Source organism: Cajanus cajan, chromosome 10 (assembly GCF_000230855.2).
Source record: "Cajanus cajan strain Asha chromosome 10, NIPB_CcT2T_4, whole genome shotgun sequence".
Classification (NCBI taxonomy): domain Eukaryota; kingdom Viridiplantae; phylum Streptophyta; class Magnoliopsida; order Fabales; family Fabaceae; genus Cajanus; species Cajanus cajan.
In genome coordinates, this window is record NC_138526.1 from 51,971,246 (window position 1) to 51,996,133 (window position 24,888).

The following is a 24,888-nucleotide window of genomic DNA, read 5'->3' on the forward strand; positions in this document are numbered from 1 at the left end:
ATTGAGTCGTTTTCTTAGTGCTCACAGCTATAAAAAAATGAGTGACCCCTTGTTTGGTTTTTGTGTAATGTGTTGTTGTGTCTCAATTGAGGAGGCTTCTCTTCTCGAACTGACTCATTCACTCTCAAATCACTGTCTGTCAGTCTTCTAGTGTTTTCCTTCCAAGTGTAACTTCAACTAGTAGTAGTACCATTTCTCTCTTAACATCATATTCCTTCATGTCATTCGCTTTTACACTTTGTTTCTTTTCACTCTTTTTGTTTCTTTGAACAGAAAAAATGTTGCTAAGAAGCTCCACCATGCCAATACCAAGTTCATGGTTGCCCCGTTTCATGGAATCTTCCCTTGAACCAGAATCGGTTCTCCAGCCTCCTAGAACACTTTCAACTCCTGTACAAAGTTCGGCTGAGAAGAAAACTTGCATGAGCATCAAGGTGAGAGAAAGTGATGAAGGGGAGGAAGCAAAGAAAAAGATTTACAAGAAGAAAGGAATACCACCGTTTTCAAGTTCTGGTTTAGATAGGGAAGTTGTGGAGCATGAGGAAGGTGGTGAGAGGAAGAAAGGTAGCAAATTGCAGACTTTGGTGATGGGTGGTGGGATGGGGAGTGGTAGTGGTTATAATGGGAATGGAAGAAGCTTTGATGGTGAACATGCGGGGGATTTCTCTGAAGAAAATAATCATGGTAGGGATTGGACAGATGCTTATTACCAAAACATGATTGAAGCAAACCCCAATGATGCTCTTTTGCTTGGAAATTATGCTAAGTTTTTGAAGGAGGTAATTGTGTTGGTACTTAAGAGCTTGAGCTTGATCGTGATCTCTCTTAAAATGATGGGAAAATGCTGAAAATGAAAAAAATAAAATAAGACAAGAATAGTCTAATCTATAAGATTAGTCACTAACCAAAAAAGAGAGAAAAGAACAAAAGGCCAAGATAAGCTAGGATAATTGTGATTAAAAAATATCCTTGTCTCATTGTTTCTTTCTATTACTAATTAGTGTTTTTCTGATATTCAATTTGCAAATAGGTTCGTGGAGATTATCCTAAAGCAGAGGAATATCTTGAAAGAGCCATTTTGGCTAATCCTGGAGATGCTAATGTTTTGTCCCTCTACGCGGATTTAATATGGCAAACAGAGAAGAATGCTGATCGAGCTGAGAGCTATTTTGATCAAGCTGTTAAAAGTGCCCCGGATGATTGGTAACATCAATTTTTTTTTATCTACATGGATTATGATTTTTGTTTTCTTCTATTTGTGTACATTCTCCTAATTATTTATACAAGATACATTTTTTCAAATTGCTATCTGTTAGATGACTTAGTTAGGGCTAGATAAACATCACATGAAGTTGGTTCTTTTTTATCTTTTTCCAAATACAAAATTCTCTGATTTGTTAAATCTTAAACTCATGCTCTAAAGTAGCTAAACTGTGTTATAATTCAATGATCTGTCATCTAAGATAATTCTTTAGACATTTCTTGTTTTTCTAGCCTTGATTCCAAATTAAACAAATTTGTGTCCTGATTTTTCTTGTCTGTTGATAAAACTAATGTATATATCGTTACTATTGTCACTTGTCAGCTATGTCCTGGCTTCTTATGCAAAATTCCTCTGGGATGTTGATGAAGATGAAGATAAAGAGTGCGTACATAAGACTGATCATGGCCATGCATATCCACCTGATACTTTTCAAGAAACTAAAGACCACCCTCATGTTACTGCTGCAGCCTTCCAATCCTACTTCTCTGAGTGAACTTGGATATATATATTTTACATATGACGAATGAATCATAAAGTCTCAAACAATAATGTCATAAGTAATATAGAATAGAGATGACTATCTAGCTGTAAATAGCTTATGCCATAAATAAGAGAAGGCTGTGTTGTGTACTAGTGAGGCTTCCACTGATGTACCTTCTGAGAATATGAAAGTTTTGGTAGAAGTTATGGAATAGTGAACAGCCTTCTTATGGTTTTAATTTTACCATGTTCTTTAACTCTATCCTGAACTAGAATTCTTTAAAAGATTTTTCTTTTGGAAAGTGAATTCTTAAAAAGAGTAATCACCCAAATGCAATGTGATTACTCATTCATATGGATATCGTAGATAACCATACATACCTGCCTGAAATTTGTGTAATTCCTGTCACCCAAAGAGAGAATTATAAAAACAAAAGTAAAAATCAAATGAAAGAGAAGTTCATTTTACAATAATAATAACTCTAATCCAATTTTATTTATGGGTCATGTGTCTTGATTTCCTTTTCTTTTCTTCACTTGTCAGACAGACTCATTTATAAGGTAATATCATATTTAAATTGTCTCTTCTCAATACTTTTTACGGACTCCAGAAATAGTATCTGTTATTTGGCCATAAAAAATTGATGATTACATTTTATTTCTAGCAAGACTAATTTACATTCTTTAATTCTTTCTCTTGGACAGATGTATGGAGGGAGCGCAATATAATTAATCAACAACAGATATATTTCTTGCATTGGTTATGACTAGCTACAAGAGGAGGGTATAGTCCAAAAGATTAAGCCATTAGATAAAAGGATTTTATAACATAAGGAATAGTTATGAATCAACCTCACTAGAAAATAGTTAAAATTTAATTTTATAATTAGTTCATTTAATTTGAATTAACTTGACATTTAAATATATAATTTATATAATTAATTTTATTTATTTATTTTTAGCTTATTAAAATTTGAAAATAAAACTTAATTATAAATTAATAATAACATAAGAAAGTGGACATTTTAGAGTTTCATATTTATTTTTTGAGTTTCCTATTATTTTATAAGTAATTTTTATTTAAGTATATTTTGATTTTAATTATATATATTTTTTATATCTTGTAATCTTGTAAAATTAATAGAATAAATTTTGTTTTGACTTTAAAAAAAACTTGAACAATTATTTTATTTAAAATTTATTAATAAATTGAAATGTATAGAATTCAATTATTTGATTCTTAATTCATGTGTCAAGTTGATGAACTGTTTACATGTTTGAATTGAGTTGAATTCGAATTGAAAAAAAAAAAAAAAAAAAAGTTAATTTTAAATTTGAGTTGAACCAAATATTTTTGAACTAAATAGAATTAAACCAAATTTATCTCAACTCAACTCATAACTCATTTCTGACCCTTTGCATAAGTATCATATTGAATTTATTATTTTACTTAATGCTTACTCCTAATTCACATTTGCAAGAGATGGCAAAGTTGTGAGGTCAATGAAGGTTAGAGTTACCTATTTAACTTTCTTTGCTATCTCAGTTATCTCATATCTATATGATTAAATGAGTCGTTGATCTGAAATCTAAAGTCTACGCACGTGATATGAAATAGCCTCTCCGCCACCCATCTTCTAGTCGAATAAGAATTCAGCCAAGATAATGTATTGGATACCGCAAATAGAGCTTCAAGTATTGGAGATAAATAGCGATTGTTTTAAAGTTTCACCAGACTTGATCCGCATCATTTTGACTTCAAATGTTTGGAGACTTTGCTTTTCCGAGAACTTATCTTTGAGATCAATTTGGCATATTTGTTTATACTTAAAATTTAAACAACTGTGACCATTTAGTTTCTAAAGTATAATTACAATAAATAAAGAGTATTGTAAACATTGCTGTGTTTTTTAGTCACCCCTAGTCCGTGAATATAAAGCACCAATGCCCACAAACGAAGGGAAAATCACGAGGAGATCGCCATTCAACACGGATGACAAAGTTCCATTCTGCCATCTTTTCATTAAATTAAAAATTCCAAAGGATTTCTAATATAAACCCAATGACATGACATCATGACATGACCAAACCTGCCAAATTTTTAGATGTACATATAATTCAAATCAAACATGAAACTATACATGATTCATCTAGCTACTTGTACTTGATCTCATTCATCTTGGTCCTGATAATTGAACACACGACATGGGTACATTACTAAAAAAACTAGCCTGTCCCGATGAATTAGTAGCTTCTCCACTACTCAATTTCATGAAAGCTGAAAATGTACCTGATTGAGATAATGAGGGTGGATCAGGCACAAGGCACAAACCTTCAAGCATTTGAGTTACCTTAGTCATGGAAGGCCTCAAATTCACATCATCCTGTATGCACCAAAGAGCAACTTTTAGAGCAACTACAACCCTTTCATCCTTCTCATCAATATCTATCTTTGGATCAAGAACCTCTTTCAGTTTCCCTTCCTCCATCATTCTGAACACATAAGAAGGAAAATGTGCCTTCTCTGCTCCTTCCCATTGATCATAGTTCTTCCTCCCTCCAACTATCTCAAGCAACAACATGCCATAGCTGAACACATCACTCTTCTCCGAAATTGCATAGTTAGTGATCCATTCTGGTGCTAGATATCCTCTTGTGCCTCTTAGAGTTGTGAACACATGGCTCTGCTCTCGGCTCATTAGTTTGGCCAATCCAAAATCAGAAACCTTGGCAGTGAAGTTATCATCAAGAAGAACATTTTGTGGCTTGATATCACAGTGGATGATCCTCACTTCACACTCCTCATGAAGATAGGCCAACCCTTTTGCAGTGCCTATTGCAATGTTGTACCTGTTGAAAATATGTCTAAATATTTTTAATTTGAAAAATGATAATTCGGTTTTAGAAAGTTTGTTATGCTTTGGAGTTTTAGAATGTTGTTTAAATAAAGATAAAAATGTTATTTTATCATTTATGTTTAGGATATAATCAGTTTGGTTGTCAAATTAGGATAATGTTACTATTTAAATTTCTGTATGAATAGAGAATTCATGAATAAAATTACATCAAGCTCCTCTAATAAAAATATATCTCTACAAAACAACTATCAGTACCTTGTGTCCCAGTTCAACAAGAAAGTGTTCTCACTGTTCTTGAAGATCCATTTGTCCAAGGAACCCCTTGACATGTATTCATAGACAAGAAGGCGATGAGGACCCTCAGCACAGAAGCCTTTGAGCTTCACCAAATGAACATGATGAATACTTCCAATTATAGACACTTCTGCTTTGAACTCTTTTGCACCTTGTCCAACACCTTCCAATTTTTTCACAGCCAATTGAGTTTCATCTTCAAGCACACCTAGATACACTGAGCCAAACCCTCCTTCTCCAATTTTTGTGGAGAAATCCTTAGTTGCTCTACAAAGAGCACTAAAAGTAAAACGAGCAGGCATACCAGAGAGACCGTCCAAGAAATCATCTTCCTCCAAAGTGTCTTCAAAAGGATACTTAGCAACATTCTTCTTTTTCTTATAGTAGTACCAGAATCCTGTTATAAGACCAACTATAACAAGAACTGTGAGAACTACTATGACAACAACTAGCACCGTGTCATTCCTACCATTTCTGTTGCCATGTCCATCACCATCAATTGAAATCTTCATGAATGAAACATAGCCACCAGTGCCCCCCCTAGAGCGTTGGAAACTCCCAGTCTCATGAAAATGAAAGCATCTTCCAGTGCTGTTTTCAAAGAAAAGCACAAGGCATGAGCAGTTTCCTAAACAAGCCTCTTTGCATGAATTCAGGTTTGATTTTGAAACCGGTGCAGTGTACTTGAGAGCAAAATAATCAAGCTCCTCTCCAACAAACACAAGTTCTGTTGAACTCTTGGAACAGGTTGTGATATTGGGAGGTTTGCAATTAAAAGGTTTGAGAGGTCCAGGGCACACACACCAGTTTTCAAAGAAGCAAACATAGTAAGGATCACAAGGCTCCGGAATGCCACAAGGGTCTTGTGGCACCTTAACTGCTTCAGGGTTATGAGACCTCCCTTTGTTGAGATCATAAAAGGAGATTGCACCATTTGGATCCAAGGTAGCAGACCACAAAGACTTGGAATCTGAGTGTTCAGAGAACACAGTTTTCCACAACAAACCCCCATTCATGTCATAAAAGCACCAAGAATTGTTCACCAAAGACAACGAGTGAACCTTAGCAGTGTTATTTTTTGAGCTTCTATTTCTATAGACTTCTTCTGACAGGGACCAGTACACTTGTGGAGTTTCAAATCCTGCATAGAGAACCAAATCACCTTTCATATAACTAAGATAATGACACAAGTTCATGCTGTTGTGGAAGCTTTTGAGACTCATTCCTTCCACAAAGGCTTGCCCTGGCAAAAGAGTATCAGTGGGGTGGCTAAAACTTTGCCAAATAGTTGTTCCATTTTCCCCAAGCAACACCAAATTCCCTGAGTCAAGCAACTCCATGGCTTTTACTTTTTGTCCTGTTGTATTCGTTGCCCAAACTACACCATTCCCACCTTCCAAATATGCATTACCACTATGGTCAAACACAAATTTATCAGAATCTCCAACGAGTAAGCCTCTGTTGGCAGTCCAAACCACTTTGTTGCTGCTTAAGTGAATCACAACCAAAACAAACAATGAGACATCAAGAGCAGTTAAGAACCCCAAAGCGAAAACTGAGCTGTTGGATAGTAAGAAAAGACCATTGTGGTCTCTCCAATCTGGTCTAGAAGCACTGAAGCCAGGATATATCTGACGAATGTGTTGATCATTGGCCAGACATGTTCTAAACAAAAGTAACACAAAGAAAAACAAGATCCCACTTCTGAATGAGCCCATGATTTCATATCTGCATCAAAAAATTGAGTTTTCACTAAAAGAAATGAATTATGAAAGATCCGAGAAGATAAATAATTTGGTTACTATTACAACTTGATTTACAATGCAAAGCATATTTAACTGTTTCCTTAAACCACAGCATGAGTATGAAACTACCATAAATAGAGGGAGATTGTTATGGAAAAGCATGGTTCTTAGTGCAGGAAAGCATGTTACAAAGCAAAACATAAAAGGAAGTGCATGATGAGTTGATGAGAAGTAGTACTATAGGTATGAGTATGACACACCTTATTTTCCATTGAGTAGCAGAAGCGATGTTAGAGTGCAGAAGGAGTAAGAGAAATATTAGAAGGAAGGTTCTTAGGCAGGTTACTGGAATTATGAGTCCATATGAGTTCTCTGCATTTTCTCCATGTGAAGATATGGTTGAGACATTGGCTTCACTGTATATATCTAATAAATGATAGGGACGATGTTGTTGCGTAGTTGCATTATAGTCCTAAACTTTCCCCGTTTTTGAAGTAATTGTCCAGTTTTACTTTATTTTCATTTTTATTAGAGTAATGCTACGTGAAATAGAAATTGTACGACATAGCACGAAAAATATTATTTTATGTCTCTCTTTTATTATTAATAAATATTTTTTATAATAAATAAAGTGATAAAAAGAAATAGATTATTGTTGAAATTGTTCAACAATTTTTGGTCGTACACCAAACATTATTTTTTCTTATTACCAGTACAATTTCATAAAATAAAAAGGAATTATTCCACCATCATTCAAGACACTGCAGAATTTATTTGAAGAATGCTTGATCATTGTTATAAGTTTTATTAATCATTGTGTTTAAATCAAAAATTAAAAATTAATAAATAAAACTAATTGTAAAAAAACTATGAATAATAATGCTATATTTTTAATAATTTTTTTAATTTTTATTCCTTAGTAATAGCTAGCAAAACCATGGTTAACCAAATGTATTGGAAAATCTGTCAATTTCCCTTCACTATTATTGTTTGACTAATTTGAATAAGCACAGCAAGCTTCTGGAGGTAACAATTTGAATTTTTCAAAAAAGGAAGCCCTAAGCCAGAAAATTGTTTGTCCTCTCATTATAAATTTAACTTTTCTGACTTCCTCCAGTTTGGAAACCTTTCAAAATGAGTTGGCATTGTACCTGCCACATTTGTTTCGACCTAACCATATTTATTACAGTACTGTTATTTTCATTAGCAAAAGTATTTTATGGACAAAATGCTTAACTCAATTGTATCTATATTGTAAATATCTCAGCATTAGATTTGATTTTTATTAATAATAAAAAATTGATATATGATATAAAAGTAATAAAGCGAACACAAGAGAAATAATGGATGATAATGGAAGATACCTACACACTTTGGACACAACAGTATTTACATATTATTACTCATTTTATCATGTACTAATATTTCACATTAACATGAAAGAATGCATTTAATATTTGCAAAATATAAAAAGAAAGAATAAAAAGAACAGAAATTAATTGGTACGTAGTTGTTTCGTAATGGTTCATTTGTTTATCAACTTGGTTAATTGATTATTAATGTCTTCTCTTTTTTTCTCTGTTTATTTTTATATTTTAAATCAAATATTTCTATTTTTATTTTATTTTATTTTCTACTATTTTTCTTTCTTTCTACTGAAAAGTGAACCCAGCTAATTTTGAAAAGTCTAAGGAAAAAGATTGACATTTAAATTATGAGGTTAATACTGGAAAAAAAAAAAGAAAAAAAAAAGTCAGAACCTACTAAAGTTATATGAAGACAATTGAAGACTATTTCTGAGAAGAAGAAGAAAAGTCTACTACTTTATTTACTCTGTTTACATTTTAATGATTGGATAAAATCTAACCCCAAGTTGTTTTTGGTAGTGCGAAAGTCGAAGCTTCTGACGAGAAAAGAATGGAAGAGAAACCATGAAAATAAATTGAACTCAGCTTCCACCATGTATGCATATTAATTAAGATTAAAGAATGAACTAAAATTTAACTACCATATTCATGTTTTTATATTGAAAAATATTTATCCTTTATTAAATTTTTCTTTTACAGTATTCTTAAATTGATGATCAAAACTTTCCCCAACCAAACATTATTTAGGTTATGGTTGTGTCCGATATAATGAATGTCCCATCGTGTAGTTCATGAAGAGATATAAAATCTGTAAAAGCACGGTGAATGTGAATAGGTTCCAAAAGTCAATGAAAGTCAAAATGAGTTATATGGTCACGCACGCTGAAGAAAAAAATTCATTGGGCCCAGTTCATGATTCTTGTTGCATCTTCTCGTTGATCCTAATTAATTACAGGGCCGTGTGTTTAATTCTTGGGCCAAGTTACTTTTCGAAAGTCTCAGACTTTTTTTTTATTTTTAAATAAACTAAATATGGAGGGCTCGTTATATATACATCTCCTTTTTTTTTTTTTTTATAAGTACACCTCCTTTATTTTTTTTTTAATTTATAAAATATTATAGTTTTTTTATAAAATTTTCTAATTTTACACTTCCAACTTTTAATTTACTATTTTCTTCTTTTTTTTCACACATTTTTCTTTTATTTTTAGTTTTTACATGCTACCAAAATAAGTGTGATGAAGAAAAGGTAAGAGGGTGCATGTAAAAATTAAAAAAAAGAGGAAAGATGTGTGAAAAAAAAATACTAAATTAAATATTGTAGATGTAAAATTAAAAATTAAAAACAAAAAAATTAAAAATATTTTAGAGATTTAATTATTTTTTTAAAAAAGGAAGTGTATTTATAGACAAAAGGAGGTGTATATATCATGAACCAATATACTACAAGAAAAATGCTAATTTTCGACGAAAATTTCTGAAGGAAAAGGTTAAATTTTCGACGAATTATTTTTTCCGACATATTTAAATTCGTCGAAAAGCGCCGGAAAAAAAGATTCGTTGAAAGTAATTTAATCCGTCGGAAATTTTCGACAGAAATTCTGTCGAAAAATTTCGTCTATTTCTGTCGAAAATTTCTGACAAAATTTTTCAACAAAATTTTTGTCGAAAATTTCCAACAGAATTTTTCGTTGAATTTTTTTTGGAAATTATATATTTTTTAAATTTTAATAAATTTATTAATGTAACAGTCCTCATATTTGGCCTCTCAAGGGTTCTACTTCAAGACATTTCACTTTTAGTGTGTTTTATCCTTACTTGCATAATTTCTGGAAAACTTCCCAAAGTCACCCATCCCAATACTACCCCCAAGTCAAGCACGCTTAACTGTGAAGTTCTGATGAGTAAGCTACTGAAATGTATATGTATGTTGTCACTATAACTTGTACAAATTAATTCATTTAAGTCATCCTCAAATATACAATCTCATACTTGTACTATAATAATAATATATAATAATAATATATAATAATTTTATATTACGAATAATAATAATAATAATAATATATTCAATTATTCTTTATTTATATGTACTTACTTTTATAATTATAATCTACTTATTTCTATTTAAAATTATAATTTAAATTATTTAATTTTATAATTTATAATGATAATATAATTTATAAAATTATAAATATTTATTTATTACATATTTATAAATTAAATTTTAACATTTTAAATAAATTATTAATTAATTTAATATATTTATTTACCTTAAATCAAATATATAAAATTCAAAAAATATATTTATCCTTGTTTTATTTTCTAATTATCAATCATTAATAAAATACTAACTTAACATCTTATCTAATTATATCATAATATTCTCATATCAAGTTTAAAACCAGATATTAGTTATACAAAAATATTAATATCATATAATAAATTGTCAATAAGATTTTAGTTAAATAATTTAAAATAATTAATGTTTCAATTATATTATTAATTAGCAAATAATTTATTCCAAAGATAATTAATTTTTTTATATTAATTATTAGTAAAATTTAATAACTTTTAATTTAACAATTAATTGGATTGATGAAATTCAACACACACCATGAGTTATTGAGCGGAATAACTTTACCAAGAGTTATTTTGTAAGTTATCTTAAATCAAACATATAAAATTCAAAAAATGTATTTATCCTTGTTTTATTTTCTAATTATCAACCATTAACAAAATACTAACTTAAAATCTTATCTAATTATATCATAATATTTTCATATCAAATTTAAAATCAGTTCTTACATTTTCGACAAATATAAATTTGTCGGAAATATTCCATCAATAATATAGCCTTTCTTACAAAAACAAATTTCATCGAAAATATAAATTTTCTGACAGATTTAATTTTGTTTTATAAGAAATCATCTTCGATTAATATAACATTTTGTATATATGATTTAAGAGTAAAGAATTTTCAATTTAACGGTTGGATTTACAAAATTCACATTTAATATAAAGTTATTGAGCGGTGTAATATTTAGTAAAAGTCACATTTAATATATATAAGGGGGGTTATAATTACAGCGTTGTAAATTTTACTAAGTATTACATCGCTCAATAACTTTATATTAAATGTGAATTTTGTAAATCCAACCGTTAGATTGAAAGTTCATATCTCTTATATTATATATACAAAATTTTATATTAATCCAAGATGATTTGATACTACATTGTTATAAAAAAATTTTGATATAATATATTCATTTCAAAATACACTAAATTATGAACACTTTGATACCTTTCAGTTGTTGTTCAATTTTAACAAAATTTGATATACACGTATAAAGTGATATGAACTTTCAATTTAACGGTTAAATTTACAAAATTCACATTTAATATAAAGTTATTGAGTGACGTAATACTTAGTAAAAGTTACACCGGTATAATTATAACCTCTTATATTATATATATATATATATATATATATATATATATATATATATATGTGTGTGTGTGTGTGTGTGTGTGTAATTTTAAGCTTATTACTTCTAAAAATTTTTAAAAAAATTTCTTCTAAAATATAAAACTACTATTTATGTTAAATAAACTAATATATGCACTAATTATTTTAAAAAAAACTCATGAAACACACAAATATGAAAATATTCACACTTGAACTTGCTTACTATAATTTTAAAGACAATATACTAACATCTCTAAGTAATTTATAAATATTTAAAAATAAATATTATTTATTTAAAATAATTATTAAGATCGAAAATATTAATTGTAGAAGGTTTAAATATATTTTAGTCCCTATAAGATGGGTGATTTTGATTTTGGTCTTTGTAAATTTTTTCTTTATTTTTCATCCTTGTAAGATTTATAAAGATTGTTTCCTACTTGTAAAATGAGTAAAATATTTTTCTTTGATTTTCATCCCTCTAAAATATAAATTCACTAGTTTGATTATTTTAAGGTAGATAAATAATTTATTTTAAAAAACTAAAAAAAAATTAAAGGTGTTAAATATGAATACGATAATAGTACGTAATTGTTGTAGGTGACACCTAAGATAATTATTTATGTTTTTTTTTTTTAAATAAAAAGTAGTAAAAAATGATTACATAAAAAATAAGAATTAAAAATAAAAATTCCAATTTTAGAAAATGAAAATAAGAATTAAAAATAAAATAAAAAATAAGAAATTTCTAACGGAAAAATAAATCCGACAAAAAATTTCTGACGGAAAATTCTGTTAGAAATTTCCGACGAAAATATAAATCCGTCAAAAATTTCGGACGAAAATTTTCCGACGGATTCATATCTGTCAGAAATTTTCTGTCGAAAATTTGCGTTTTTCTTATAGTATATGGAGTTTATTATACGTTAAAAAAATGACTATTATTTTTTTTTTGTAATTTATTATTCAACAACTTTATAATTTTTAATCTATAATTTTACATATTTCCTCAAAAGGAAAAGGTAGTACCACTGTACCAGCAGCACAAGGTTCGGAATCTCAAAACCAAAAACAACGTAGAAATTAAAGTGCATTAAATTGCTCCCACTCTAGGAATTGGAGACTGGTTGCATGCATATGAATTGTGTATTACTATTGAGAGAATGCAAGTAGAAGTAAACAAGAGTGGAAAAGGTATACTTAAAGGGTGAGGAAAGGAAGAATCTATTCTAATCCCCTGAAAGCAACCTTTTCTTCCAACCATTGATTAGGTTAAAGATTAAGAATCTAGAGTTCATAGAGGAAAAGTATTTCATCATCATGAGGATTGCTTATCAATTTTTGCTAACGTTACCCTTATTAACTTACATAAAACACCCAAGCACCTTCGTTTTATTCTACAATATTGGAATGCTCTTCAATTCTTAATATGCTTAGACTAAACATGATGTTCTCTTCCTTTTTTCTTTGGCTTCTACTCTTCTTCTCTTCATTATTTTCTTATGGTATGTACTACTTTCTAATATCATTTTTTCTTATCTCACACTGTATTCCAAAATTTTGTAATGGACAATTTGTAATAGTTTGTTTAATTAAATTTGTTTGTAAAAACACTTTTAGAACAAGAAAATAAAAATAAATTTTTTCAAAAATTAAAATTAGCTTAAGTAAATTAATTTATAGAAATTCTATTGTGTCAACTTCTTTAAAAATTAATTTTTAATTTATGAAAAATTGATTTTAACTTACTTTATCCAAAGATCTTAATATTCATAAATGTGTTTAGATTAAGATATTGTACATTACATTTTACTTGGTCACTTTTGATCTTAATAAGTACTCTCATTTTGTCTAAAAATTACTGAAGTTTTAGCATTTGAAATAAAAATTCAAACTAATTAATGATTTCAGTTTTCAATGATGTAACTTTTAAAAAATTATTAATTTGCTAATTCCAGAATGATTGTATTTGTAGCACATGTATTGATAAAATTATATTATTTTAGTAAAATTATATATAAAGTTATTATTTTTTAAGTTGGGTATAAAAATCTTAAACCGCAATTATTTTACTGCGAAAGGAATAGAAGAAAAAAAATCATTACTGTTTTAATGTATAGTGTGACATGAAATTTCTAAGCAAACTTTCACATTTTGATATGATGCAGGTTTAGGAGATAAAGCATTTTCAGGAACATACGGAGTGAACTATGGTAGGATAGCAGACAACCTACCTTCCCCAGAAAGTGTGGTTACTCTACTCAAAGCAGCAAAAATTAAAAACATTAGGATATATGATGTTGATCATCAAGTCCTTCGTGCCTTCAAAGGTTCTGGAATTGAAATTGTGGTTGGACTTGGCAATGAATTTCTCAAGGACATGAGTGTGGGGGAAGATAGAGCCATGAGTTGGGTCAAAGAAAATGTTCAACCCTTTCTTCCAGGGACCAAAATTCGTGGCATTGCAGTGGGAAATGAAATCTTGGGAGGCACAGATATGGAACTTTGGCAAGTTTTGCTTCCTGCAGCAAAGAATGTTTATAATGCACTTACTAAGCTTGGTCTAGCAAAAAATGTTCAAGTGTCAAGTCCACATTCTGAAGCTGTATTTGCTAATTCTTTTCCTCCTTCCTCATGCACTTTTAAGGAAGATGTTCTTCCATATATGAAGCCTCTCCTACAATTCTTCTCACAAATCGGTACGATGAGTTTTTTGTATTTGTTTGATGTAGAGATATATTTTTCAAGACCCTTATTTATTTTTTTATCTAATGATATCAAACTTTGTTTGTACCTCGACAGGTACCCCTTTTTTCATAAATGCATATCCCTTCCTTGCATATAAAAATGATCCACAACATATTGACCTTAACTATGCCCTCTTTTTGAAAAATCCTGGGATTTATGATGCAAAGACTAAGTTGTATTATAGTAACATGTTTGAGGCTCAGGTTGATGCAGCTTATGCTGCATTGGAGAAGGTTGGTTTTGACAAGATGGAGGTTATTGTTTCTGAGACTGGTTGGGCTTCTCACGGGGATGAGAGTGAGGCTGGTGCAACAATAAAGAATGCAAGGACCTACAATCGTAATTTGCGCAAGAGGTTACTCAAGAAGAAAGGAACCCCTTATAGGCCCAAAAAAGTGGTGAGGGCTTATGTCTTTGCCTTGTTTAATGAGAATTTGAAGCCCGGCCCAACATCTGAGAGAAACTTTGGATTGTTTAAGGCTGATGGAAGCATTTCATATGATATTGGCTTCACTGGGCTTGTACCCTCTTCGGCAACTTCATCTTTCCTTTCCTTTAAGGTATGTATACCTCCTTTGCTTTCATTCTTAATCAACTTTTCTAATTTCTAGGAACTCTGCTAAAAAATTCCAAAAAATAAAATAAAGTAGGATAAATTTTTCACTATTTATTGTTGAGTTTAATGGTTATTTACTATTAGAAGTAAAAAGTTTTATACAATTAACTAATTAGAAATTACAGTTTGTATAATTTTTAATATAGATATTATAAAAGTCAACAACTTATCATTTATGATAAACTCTAAACCTTAAAACTGTTTTACAATTGTCTGTGTATAAAGATATCTTACTATCTTCCTGAGACTAAGTTCTATATATTAGTGACATTACTTTTCTATATGGCACACAATAACCTGGTTGTTTCAATAATTTAACATAGAGAAGTTTCCAATAATTATGCCTTGCAGGGTATTGGATCCTCGTCAATGGTGATGGCTTTTACAAGCTTTGCAGCTTTTCTTTTTGTAGCATTGTAATTGATCATAAGATTAAGGTACATGTGAATTCGGTGATTCTTTGGATTCTGTATCAGTTTTCTGTATTTTCAAGTTGTGGAGTTTTCATAACAAAGCTGTAACATAATGTATAGCTGATTAACTTTGTATTCTTTATTAACACTCTCAACAACGTACCATATATTTCTGTATTTATGCAGCAAGCGAATATATGAAAAAAAAGAAAAGAAAAAAAAAGAGCAAAATCGTTTCTACAGTTCTACCTAAAGATTTGTACTACGTTTTCGTACATGAAGGTGTATGCATCACTACCAAAGCATTTTATGCACGAACACTTTAAAAACCTTTTTGAAATGTTAATATACGTGTATGTCACTAATCACTAAACATGTATTGACAAATTCATTATCACATAGATATCAAGTCTCTAGTAGTTTATACTTTGTTGACGTTTTTAGCTAGTGCTTCTATTGTGCTGCCAACTCAGAATAATTGCCAAAGTGAAAGGTTCAACTAAACTAAACCAAAATTAACAAGTGCTCAAACTTTAATTAATTTATTGAATGTACATCAGATGAGCTTGTGTACCTGGACCATCAGGATTAACTATTAGATATAAAATATATTGCTGATTAAGAGGGTAACTGTCAAAATCACGTTTAAAATTTTATTTGATAAGCTAAAGTGAACTAACCGTTTTTAGTTTAATTGATTTGATTAGACTAAAAAAACGTTAAAAAACGTGACGAATGAGTAGCATTATTGTGTCAAGTTTAGTCTTTGTTCTACTGTTGAAAAGTCTTTTGGGAGTATAATTATACAGTGTGATCCTCGTGAGTATATATACGTTTTTATTTATTATTATTTTAAATGCCAAGTTTAAGAAAATGTTGAATTAAATAAGATATTGACCAAATATATATATCATATTAAAGGCAGGAGGGGATATAATGTATCTATTATATAAGTAAATATGATGAATGCTTGTGATAATTAAACTATGTATTTATAGCTGAATTCTAGAAGGATTCCATATTTCTAATAGTTAATTATATATTAAGATTTGCTAATGGGAATTTGATTCCTTCGCAATTCAGTTCGTAGAGTCAAAAGATATTCTCACATGTCATAATTTTTCATATTGTCCCTTTATTGGTTGTATATTTTGTTTTATTGATGTTTAGTTAAGGTGTATATCTTTAATTATTTATACCTTGTAAAAAATCTTCCGAATTATTTTCTATTTTCTCTGTTTTATTTCCCTTTTTTTTCCAACTTCTATTCACTAGAATTATAATGATAATAACAAGAATTTTCAACTTCTATTACTAAATCGGTTTTAATAGTTTATTTGGATTGAACATGAATTTTTTTAAATAATTTTTTAATTAAACCATAATATTTGCACTTGTAAGAAAGAAAGTTAATGATGTGAAAATATTAAAAAATATATATATAGAAAAAAATGTGAATAATTTTAATGACCAACTGTTCATAAGTAATAAGTCATTAGTTACAAAATAAGCATTTAACGTCTTTTAAAAATGTAGACACTAAATAAAATGTTTTGTTTATTAATAATTAATAAGGAAAGAAGTATTCTGTGTCTTTTATTTTTTTTTAAATAAATAAATAAATAATTATTGAAAACATGTGAAGAGACTTTTTATTGTCAGAGTGTTTAAAAATAAAATAAAAAAGAAAAATAATAATAAAGTGGTAGTTCTTAAAAAATTCTTCAACATAAAAGTAAACATCCTAACATTTACTTAAAATTACCTTAACTAATACAGTATATTAATATAATTTAGATAATTGAATGTTCATTCAATCATCCTAGATCTTCTCATCTTGTGCTCGATCATAAAGGGATCTAAATCAAACAGTGGAAAATTATTATTTAATTTGAAGGGGAAATAATACTAACGCTAGTTCTAAAATCTTGAAACAATATCAGATGGTTTTTCATCTTAATTTTATTATTTTCAACATCAATGGCAGCATGTCTGACATTTTTATCCAGCTCATTATACAGGCACAAATTATAAATTATTTTATATTTTTATTATTATTAAACTCTTCATTTAAACTGATGGCACCTAAATATTTTTTAATAATAATAAATAAATAAATAAATAAGCTCAACTTATATTTTAAAGCAGAATATAAAATTTACAGAATGGCATAGGAAATTGAAAACTTATTCTTTCAAGGACAAGCATGAGGCAGAAAAGAAGGGCTAGAGGTTCCCTTGGTGAGGGACAATCCAAAGCTCAAAGATTAGTGAGTTAAATTAAATAAAGCACTCATCACCATACTTCAATGCTCAATGCCAGTGTGATGAAATCTGTAAATGCACTCTATTCCCTTTCAAGTTTTAATCTTCTGTGCTAGGGTGCACGGCAGGTTCCGTGGTGGCATTACTATCAACGTAATCCTCACCGTTGATCTGATCAAGCACGAGCACAAACCCCATGGCAAAGGCAGCATCAAGACCAGGCTTAACAGAAAGCGAGAACACTTCCCTACCAAGCACAACGCTGGTGGTGGGGTCCACTTTTCGACGAATCTCAGCCACCGACTCCTTCATCGCATTGAAAACCGTGCAGCATCGCTGCGAGAAGCACCCTTCGATCTGGTACTCCTCACCCGGGTTCTCGTACATCTCCACCGTCAAACTCCCACGCGAACGTCCTATGATCGACGCTCTTTTCACGCTGAAGATGGGCTTATCACCGTCCATTCTCTCCCCCTTGAACCCCTCCCACCGTTGATGCAAACTCGGCCTCTGCCAAACTCAAATCAAACAATCACCTAAATTAAACTATATCCAATTATCAATCGCCTAAACTCTAAACCATGCCTAAGTCCCACATCGTAGAAATCGAATTTACATTTGATTAAGGAGAGAAATAAGTAATACAGTACCTTTCGACGAACGGTGAGGAGACAACGTCCGTTAGGGTCCATGAGAACGAGTTCATCTCTGTCGCGAGTGTCGGGTCCGTAAGAGTCAACTCTGAAGACGAGTTGACCCTTGCAATCGTATACGGTGAAACCATCGCCCGCGAAGAACAGAGAGGTTTTAAGCACCGTTAGATTCATCTCTTGTTTGAACACGCACGATGCATCTTCAACCTCACCTGCGCCAGAAGCCACACAAAGGTCCATGGGAATTCCAATTTGGAAACAACTGTATTCTGAGAATAGTGATGTGGGTTGGCTTTCCTATTTCTAATGCAATTATAGGAAAATCTCCACCATATGCATTATGCAATTTATGGCACCAATTAATTATTAATTTATAAAGTGGGGTTCTGAATGGAACCATGCATGGGAGAAAAATATCTACACACATGATGCGACACTTTTTTTTTCTTCTTTTTTTATGTAAACTTTTTTAGTATTACTTTTAATTAAATTATTATTATTTTTTTACATAATACTTAGCTTTGTTCTTTCTTATATTATAAAAAAAAATTTCTTTGCATAATAGAACCCCTAATCATGTATAAATATTAAAACGCGAGGAAAAACAATGTACATATACTTTAGTTGTCTCTTGAATCGTTATATGAATCAGTTTCCATTGGTTGTGGCCCCGTTCATTGACTTGATTCATTTGGGCTAATTCAGTGCCACTTGTTAGTTGTCTTTGCTCTTATGTTTGAAGAAAAATTGAAATCAGAAAATATGGAATATCGCAATGGGGAAGCGAATAATTGTCCATTACATACTTTTCTTTGGACAAAATAGACAAACGGAAAAAGAAATGTGTGGCTAGTGTATTATTGAGTTTGATTTTCAGTTAATTAAGTAAAGTTTAATTATCTAAATTAAACATTGAACACAAAAATCACCACCTAATAATTTTCCAATCATAATATGTAAATGAAGGTGATGGGCATGGCAGGCTTTCCCAGAGTCCCTACCCAAAAATTCAAATGACAAACATATAGAAATTCAAGTGAATGGCATTATGGCACACACGAAGTGTACACGTAGGTGGAGGACTATATATCATTATTAAGTTTGCTCAAAGTCAAAAGCCACTATGTATTATGGAGAGAATCTCTATCCTCACAGCCTTTCTCACCGTCACATTTTGCTAACACACTCAAACGTATTTTTCATCACTTCAACAACGAGTTGAACTGCAAACACCTACTTTACATACTAATAATAATAATAATATATAATTGTTTGACACGCGTGCTTTTACTTTACTTTACCTACGAATCAATTAAGTTGGTGTTCTAAGATGTTACAATGGTCCTAAAAAAAACTGGAAAAACAAGAAATTACAAAAAAAAAAAAGAGTATTTAATTTATATAATAGTACATATAATTTATTTGTTTATTTATATTTAAGTATATTTTTAGTCTCTAAAATGAACAAATTTTGACTTTGGTCCTTATAATTTTTTTTTAAAATTTTTTTTATCTTTATAAAATTTGTAAACATTATTTTGTTTCTTGTTTAATATTTCTGAACATATTATATTGAAAATTAAAGGATATTGTTGCCTCATTACTGATATAATTATAATTAGACTAATTTTTTGTTTGAACAATTAATGAGACTTTACCGCTTGAGTATAATAGAAGATATATGTATATATTTAAAAAATATTTCGTATATGAAATATTTTTACTTTTTCAAGAATCTAAAGTTAAAAATGTTATTGTTTATGTATAGTTTATCATAAAAAAAATAACATTTTTAAGAAATATAGATTCCTAATAATATTTTTTATACCATTTTCTCACCAAATTGTTTTGATAATTAAGAATCTAACATTTTTAAATTAAAATGAATATTTTATTATAGTAAAAATCTTATGTTATCTTAATTAATTTTCTCAGTAAAAATATTATATTATCTTAATTTGGTTTGTTAACATAGTAAAAATTTATGATTTTGAGTTTTTTTTTATAAGCAAAAAGAGAAGTATAAGAGGTACTCAAATCCGTTACAAAATACAAAGTTATCTAAAAAAAATGTGTGATTCTAAGTAACATTTATAATTATTTCAAAAAATATTTATGATTAATCAAATATATTTAAACATTTTTGAAAATTGTAATTCTTAGAAATCATGATTTTTGAGTATGAAAAAAAATTTATCAAATAAAATTATCCTCTAAAGGAGATACTTGTCAAGAAAATAAAAAACTCAAATCAATTTTTTTTTTGTTAATTTTTGTTTGTGGTTTTAAAATCTTCTCGTTAAGCCAATGTTAATGGTTGAAATTTTATTAGTTTAGTCGCTTATCTAATTTTATTAATAAAAAAATTGGTTTTTTTTTTCTAAACTTAATAACCTATTTTTATTTATTGTGCTCGCGTTCATTTGACTTAGACTTTCAATTGGTTCAATTTCAATCAATCTTTAGTTACATAAAGCACCTCTTTATAAATGGAATATAAAAATGTTTTTTTTTTTACGTATGTGTCCATTTTTCTTTTTTTAATACTATTCAACTTATTTAAATATGTAATTTCTTATTTAATTTTTATTCATCCAAAATAATTAATTCTATTAATTTGTTTGTTTTTTTTTCTTCATCTAATAATTATTTAATCAACTCAAACAAAGTGTTTGTATTCTTGATCGAGATCAACTAGCCATATAATCCAGATCGCATGTATCAACCTGAATTTGCTATTTGTTTAAAAAAAGGAAACCCGAATTGCGTATTTCTTAGAAATAAAAAAAGACTTTTTTTTTTTTACGAATTTGGGAATATATAATTCATCTGTAAACCATTTCTAAGAAGGGCTTTTAATTTCTTTTTCTACGATTGGTGTTTGAAACTATCTATACTATTGTTTGGGGAAAAATTGTTTCAGACGAATTTATTTACTCATTCGGTTCATCCTATTCAAATGAAGCAATAATCGCATATAAACAAAAGCACTTTATGTTAAACGAATAAAGCCTTTTAAAAGTAAGACTATTTTTAATTAAACACGTAAAAATATATTGGTTATAATTTTTAATATGACCTTTTTTCCCGTTGTGTAACGTTAACTATATCTGTACATGCGTGTGTTTAGATAAGTGGACGAAATTTGCCACATTGAAAGGTACAACTGTATTAGTATTTGGGTTATCATTAACTGAAATAAGTTGTTTTTCGCTTGTGATCGGGTCGGGTGAAGAAAGTCTGGTGGGCCTATTTGCTGGGCTCCAAGAGACACCAACTTCTTTGTTTCACGTCAATGAGATAAATAATAATATAATTATAAGAGTTAATCATTCCTACACTATCAGTGTAAAAAATTTTACACCGGCAACCAATCATATCTTTTAATGAAATATTTTTATTTCATTAAGTGAGCAACTGATTTGGTACTATTAAAGGATATGATTAGTTGTCAGTGTAAAAAAACTTTATACTAATAGTGTATAAGTGATTAACTCTAATTATAAACTAGATCTATGTAAAGATTTTTATGTATTGTCAATACAAAAAAAAATTACACTATCAACTAATATAAAATAGCAGGTATAATTTTTAAGTAATAACTTTTACTATAAAGAAAATAGTTAATATTTAAATATTATACTTAAATTGTTATGTATAATAAGTTTGTTGATTTTTGAAAAAAAAAAAGCTTAAATATTAGACCTACCATGATTTCTAATTGGCTTATGGACTAAAACCTATTTACACAGATAGTGTATAGAAATTAATTTATTACTATACAAATCAACATTTTTATTATACATGGCGACATGTGTGATTGAGATGACTGCAACATATATTCATATGTGAAAATATATTTTTTCATAAAATGATTTAAAATGTGTGGTGGTGTTGATCCAATTATAATAGTGAGAATGGACTGGATCATGCGCATAAGAGATAAAATCCAACATATGAGTGTGGCTGCCTAGCTAAGCTTATCATCTTGAGTTCCATAGTTTTTTGTTTTTAAATTTTTTTGGTATATTCCTTTTTGGATCAGTACAAATTGTTAGGCTATGGGCTGTCATATCATATTGAAATGTGAAGCATAAACCCAATAAAGTGAGTCTGAACTGGATTTGCATCAAACGTAAAGGATGTATATATTCTCCAAAAAAAGAATCAATAACTCAACTCCGATCCGTTGTACTTATCTTTATTTGCCCAAAATGAAACTATATATTTATCCAAGAATAAGTATACTTGGCATTCTATTCCCTAGTAATTAATCCCATCCTTTTCTCTATTAAAAAATATATAGAATCAGTATTGGAGGAGACGGAAGTTCTGGTAGGAAGATTTTTACGAAACAATTGACTCAATTATATAGTACAAATACAATAAATTTGATTATTAACGGAAATCAAGAATGATGATTTACGAGTGAAGTTGGTAAATAGAGGAATTTTGATTGATTTAAATTAACGTTAAAGGGGTAACAGCAAATTAAGCATGGCCCAAAGAAGAGAAGAGCATGATAGGACGTATTTACAGGAGAATTCAAAATAGGTGATCATCCCTAGCCTACACATAAATATAAATAATCTAGGTAGCAATTGGTTTGTGCATGCCTAAAAGTAGAACTAGAACTAGAACTAGAACTAGAACTAGAAAGGCGTGCAATTTCTTTGCATTATTGATTTTGATTCTGCACGGGGTATCTGACTCCTGCTACCAATGCACGTTGCTGCTCTATCTGTACGTAAATTAATTAGTCTGAAATGTTGAACATAATAATAATGATTAATGAAAATTAATGTAGTAATAAAATGCAACATTTAATTAATTACTTGGAAAAGTTGATGCAATTTGTTCTTGAGATAGCAATATTCATGCTCGAGCATCTCCAACGCACGCAAGCATCCAGCACGGTTGGTCTGGAGAGTAGCAGCACGAAAGGCAACGCAAACGTTAGTGACTCTCTTGGCACCAATGCTTGAGCTGCTACCCATGAACTGGTTCAAATGGACCCCCATTTTCTTGTAGTCCCTTTCCATGCTGCATGGTGCATTGGTGCATTGGTGCATGCATATAACGTTAATTAGACATATATATATATATATATATAATAGTATAATATAATGCAAGAATATTAATTAATGTTACGTACAGCAATCCTCTGAGATTGGTGAGTAGCTTCTCGGACTCGTGGAAGTAGATGTTGAGGACCTCTGAGACGAAGTTAGGGGAGGCCTCATCTTGGAGCTGTTGAAGCTGCAGAAACTGCTCATCCAACACACCCTGCAATATGTAACATATTATGAAACATATAGTTATTATGATATATATGCACATAACATATAGATAGATAGATAGCTCATACCTGGTGGAAAAGAAAAGCGAGGAGTCGGTTCATGTCGGCCCACAAGAGGTCGGCACCGAAACCAAGCATCCACAGAGGGAGACCCGTTTTGGCTAACGTAACTCAACCACAACAATTAACTTACGGACACCAAAAACCACCTCTCTTATTCTTTCTTTCTTTTGGCTTATATGTGCTACCTGTCGCCACTCGCAGGGAATGCCACTGCTATTTATACCATTCCTCCAGATAAAATATGATGTCACATACATTTAAAATTACAATTAATACTATGCTATTTCAACTATTATTGTCTTAAAATTGTACAGTAAAATGTAAAAGCAAATTTTGGTTGAATAAATGGAAAGAAAAGTGAGTGGGAAGTAAAAAGTTGGCATTAATTAAAGAAAGGAAGGCATGCGGTTTATGGGAGTAATCGAGGCGAATGTGGGTTATATACCGACCATTACTTGTTTTGTTGCAAATGCAAATGCAAATGCAAACTCAAATGCAAATGCAATGCCTCTCCACCTCACTTCGCGTGCGCCCTCTCTCTAGTCTCTTCCAACCAAATGCTCCATTTACCCGACAACTGCCTGAACCCTTAATTTATTCCATAAATTCACTTCATGGATTTCATAATCTAAATCATTTTCTCTTAAATACTTCCACAGAAAGCATAGGCCATCATGAATGCGCAACAGTTTTAAATACTCAGTTGTCTCGAACAATTTTGTCCCTAGTAAAAAAAATATTAATTTGTAGCCCATTAAAATATTGTTTTCTCTTATATTCTTCCTATAACATGAAGTATTATGCTTCAAAAACAAAAAACAGATAAAACTTACATATTTAAACACACTATAATTAAGGTTGTAGTCAGATGATGTATTAGAATGTGTTAACTTACACTGTTAGAATAAGAGGATGAGCATATGTTTTGTGAAAGTTGGCACGCGGCGGAGTATGGGAAAATGAAAAATTTGTCTCTTTGTTTCTGCAACTTATTACTTATGAAGGGATAGACTTTTGAACTCATGATGGCCTAAACACCAAACCATACTTCATCTGCCACCCACTTCACACGCGGGGGAAATGGGAATCAATCACAAAATTATAGGTTATACAGTTATATATGCTACTATTATTTATATTTTATCAATGAATCACTCTATCTAGGACCACACCTCTTGCAACTGTACTGAATATATGATCCATGTGAGATTCAAATTGTTCAATGTTACAACTACTGCTGCTCAACTTTAATTTTATTATCTGTTTATTTTCTTCTCCTGTGGATTGTTAAAATTATTTTATTTACAATAATGAAAATAGTGTAAATTGATAAATAAAAAAATCAAATATAATTA

At 30.0% G+C, this 24,888-nt stretch overlaps 5 protein-coding genes across 10 annotated transcripts; 2 read left to right on the top strand and 3 right to left on the bottom strand.

Annotated features, from left to right (window-relative positions):
• LOC109808339 (Tetratricopeptide repeat (TPR)-like superfamily protein) lies at window positions 1-1,988 on the top strand. 5 transcript variants are annotated; one of them, XM_020371294.3, is made up of 4 exons: window positions 1-186; window positions 274-779; window positions 1,031-1,203; window positions 1,586-1,988. In XM_020371294.3, exons 2-4 carry the CDS (start codon window positions 279-281, stop codon window positions 1,755-1,757), a joined length of 846 nt encoding a protein of 281 aa, XP_020226883.1. In that variant the 5' UTR covers window positions 1-186; window positions 274-278; the 3' UTR covers window positions 1,758-1,988. The 5 variants fall into 5 exon arrangements, with proteins under 5 accessions (XP_020226883.1, XP_020226884.1, XP_020226886.1 ...); XM_020371295.3 differs by having other exon boundaries at window positions 1-183; XM_020371297.3 differs by having other exon boundaries at window positions 1-167.
• A 1,733-nt stretch (window positions 1,989-3,721) lies between these two features.
• On the bottom strand, window positions 3,722-7,100 carry LOC109809946 (G-type lectin S-receptor-like serine/threonine-protein kinase SD2-5). 2 transcript variants are annotated; one of them, XM_020373380.3, is made up of 3 exons: window positions 6,902-7,100; window positions 4,858-6,624; window positions 3,722-4,594 (listed from the first exon to the last, which is right to left on the bottom strand). In XM_020373380.3, exons 2-3 carry the CDS (start codon window positions 6,612-6,614, stop codon window positions 3,919-3,921), a joined length of 2,433 nt encoding a protein of 810 aa, XP_020228969.1. In that variant the 5' UTR covers window positions 6,615-6,624; window positions 6,902-7,100; the 3' UTR covers window positions 3,722-3,918. The 2 variants fall into 2 exon arrangements, with proteins under 2 accessions (XP_020228969.1, XP_082921608.1); XM_083065482.1 differs by having other exon boundaries at window positions 4,858-6,648; window positions 6,902-7,081.
• A 5,671-nt stretch (window positions 7,101-12,771) lies between these two features.
• On the top strand, window positions 12,772-15,587 carry LOC109809901 (glucan endo-1,3-beta-glucosidase 14). The gene is made up of 4 exons (XM_020373319.3): window positions 12,772-12,982; window positions 13,646-14,176; window positions 14,280-14,785; window positions 15,193-15,587. The coding sequence occupies exons 1-4, from the start codon at window positions 12,907-12,909 to the stop codon at window positions 15,259-15,261; spliced, it is 1,182 nt and encodes a 393-aa protein (XP_020228908.2). The 5' UTR covers window positions 12,772-12,906; the 3' UTR covers window positions 15,262-15,587.
• Window positions 15,588-17,364: 1,777 nt separating this feature from the next.
• On the bottom strand, window positions 17,365-18,513 carry LOC109809097 (LURP-one-like protein (DUF567)). Its single transcript, XM_020372320.3, has 2 exons — window positions 18,169-18,513; window positions 17,365-18,028 (listed from the first exon to the last, which is right to left on the bottom strand). Exons 1-2 carry the CDS (start codon window positions 18,409-18,411, stop codon window positions 17,618-17,620), a joined length of 654 nt encoding a protein of 217 aa, XP_020227909.1. The 5' UTR covers window positions 18,412-18,513; the 3' UTR covers window positions 17,365-17,617.
• A 3,644-nt stretch (window positions 18,514-22,157) lies between these two features.
• On the bottom strand, window positions 22,158-23,641 carry LOC109807394 (pseudo histidine-containing phosphotransfer protein 6). Its single transcript, XM_020369912.3, has 4 exons — window positions 23,540-23,641; window positions 23,327-23,457; window positions 23,007-23,214; window positions 22,158-22,912 (listed from the first exon to the last, which is right to left on the bottom strand). The coding sequence occupies exons 1-4, from the start codon at window positions 23,606-23,608 to the stop codon at window positions 22,850-22,852; spliced, it is 471 nt and encodes a 156-aa protein (XP_020225501.1). The 5' UTR covers window positions 23,609-23,641; the 3' UTR covers window positions 22,158-22,849.
• Window positions 23,642-24,888: the final 1,247 nt, after the last annotated feature.

Excerpts from the sequence above, each read along its gene's own strand:
- LOC109809901 (XM_020373319.3), top strand. The coding sequence starts at position 12,907 with ATGCTTAGACTAAACATGATGTTCTCTTCCTTTTTTCTTTGGCTTCTA. Across the intron at positions 12,983-13,645 it reads CTCTTCATTATTTTCTTATG|GTTTAGGAGATAAAGCATTT; the intron begins GTATGTACTACT and ends GATATGATGCAG. Across the intron at positions 14,786-15,192 it reads CATCTTTCCTTTCCTTTAAG|GGTATTGGATCCTCGTCAAT; the intron begins GTATGTATACCT and ends TATGCCTTGCAG.
- LOC109809946 (XM_020373380.3), bottom strand. The coding sequence starts at position 6,614 with ATGGGCTCATTCAGAAGTGGGATCTTGTTTTTCTTTGTGTTACTTTTG. Across the intron at positions 4,595-4,857 it reads TTGTTGAACTGGGACACAAG|GTACAACATTGCAATAGGCA; the intron begins GTACTGATAGTT and ends TATTTTCAACAG.
- LOC109808339 (XM_020371294.3), top strand. The coding sequence starts at position 279 with ATGTTGCTAAGAAGCTCCACCATGCCAATACCAAGTTCATGGTTGCCC. Across the intron at positions 780-1,030 it reads ATGCTAAGTTTTTGAAGGAG|GTTCGTGGAGATTATCCTAA; the intron begins GTAATTGTGTTG and ends ATTTGCAAATAG. Across the intron at positions 1,204-1,585 it reads AAAAGTGCCCCGGATGATTG|CTATGTCCTGGCTTCTTATG; the intron begins GTAACATCAATT and ends GTCACTTGTCAG.
- LOC109807394 (XM_020369912.3), bottom strand. The coding sequence starts at position 23,608 with ATGCTTGGTTTCGGTGCCGACCTCTTGTGGGCCGACATGAACCGACTC. Across the intron at positions 23,458-23,539 it reads TCGCTTTTCTTTTCCACCAG|GGTGTGTTGGATGAGCAGTT; the intron begins GTATGAGCTATC and ends TACATATTGCAG. Across the intron at positions 23,215-23,326 it reads ACCAATCTCAGAGGATTGCT|CATGGAAAGGGACTACAAGA; the intron begins GTACGTAACATT and ends TGCACCATGCAG.
- LOC109809097 (XM_020372320.3), bottom strand. The coding sequence starts at position 18,411 with ATGGACCTTTGTGTGGCTTCTGGCGCAGGTGAGGTTGAAGATGCATCG. Across the intron at positions 18,029-18,168 it reads TCCTCACCGTTCGTCGAAAG|AGGCCGAGTTTGCATCAACG; the intron begins GTACTGTATTAC and ends TGAGTTTGGCAG.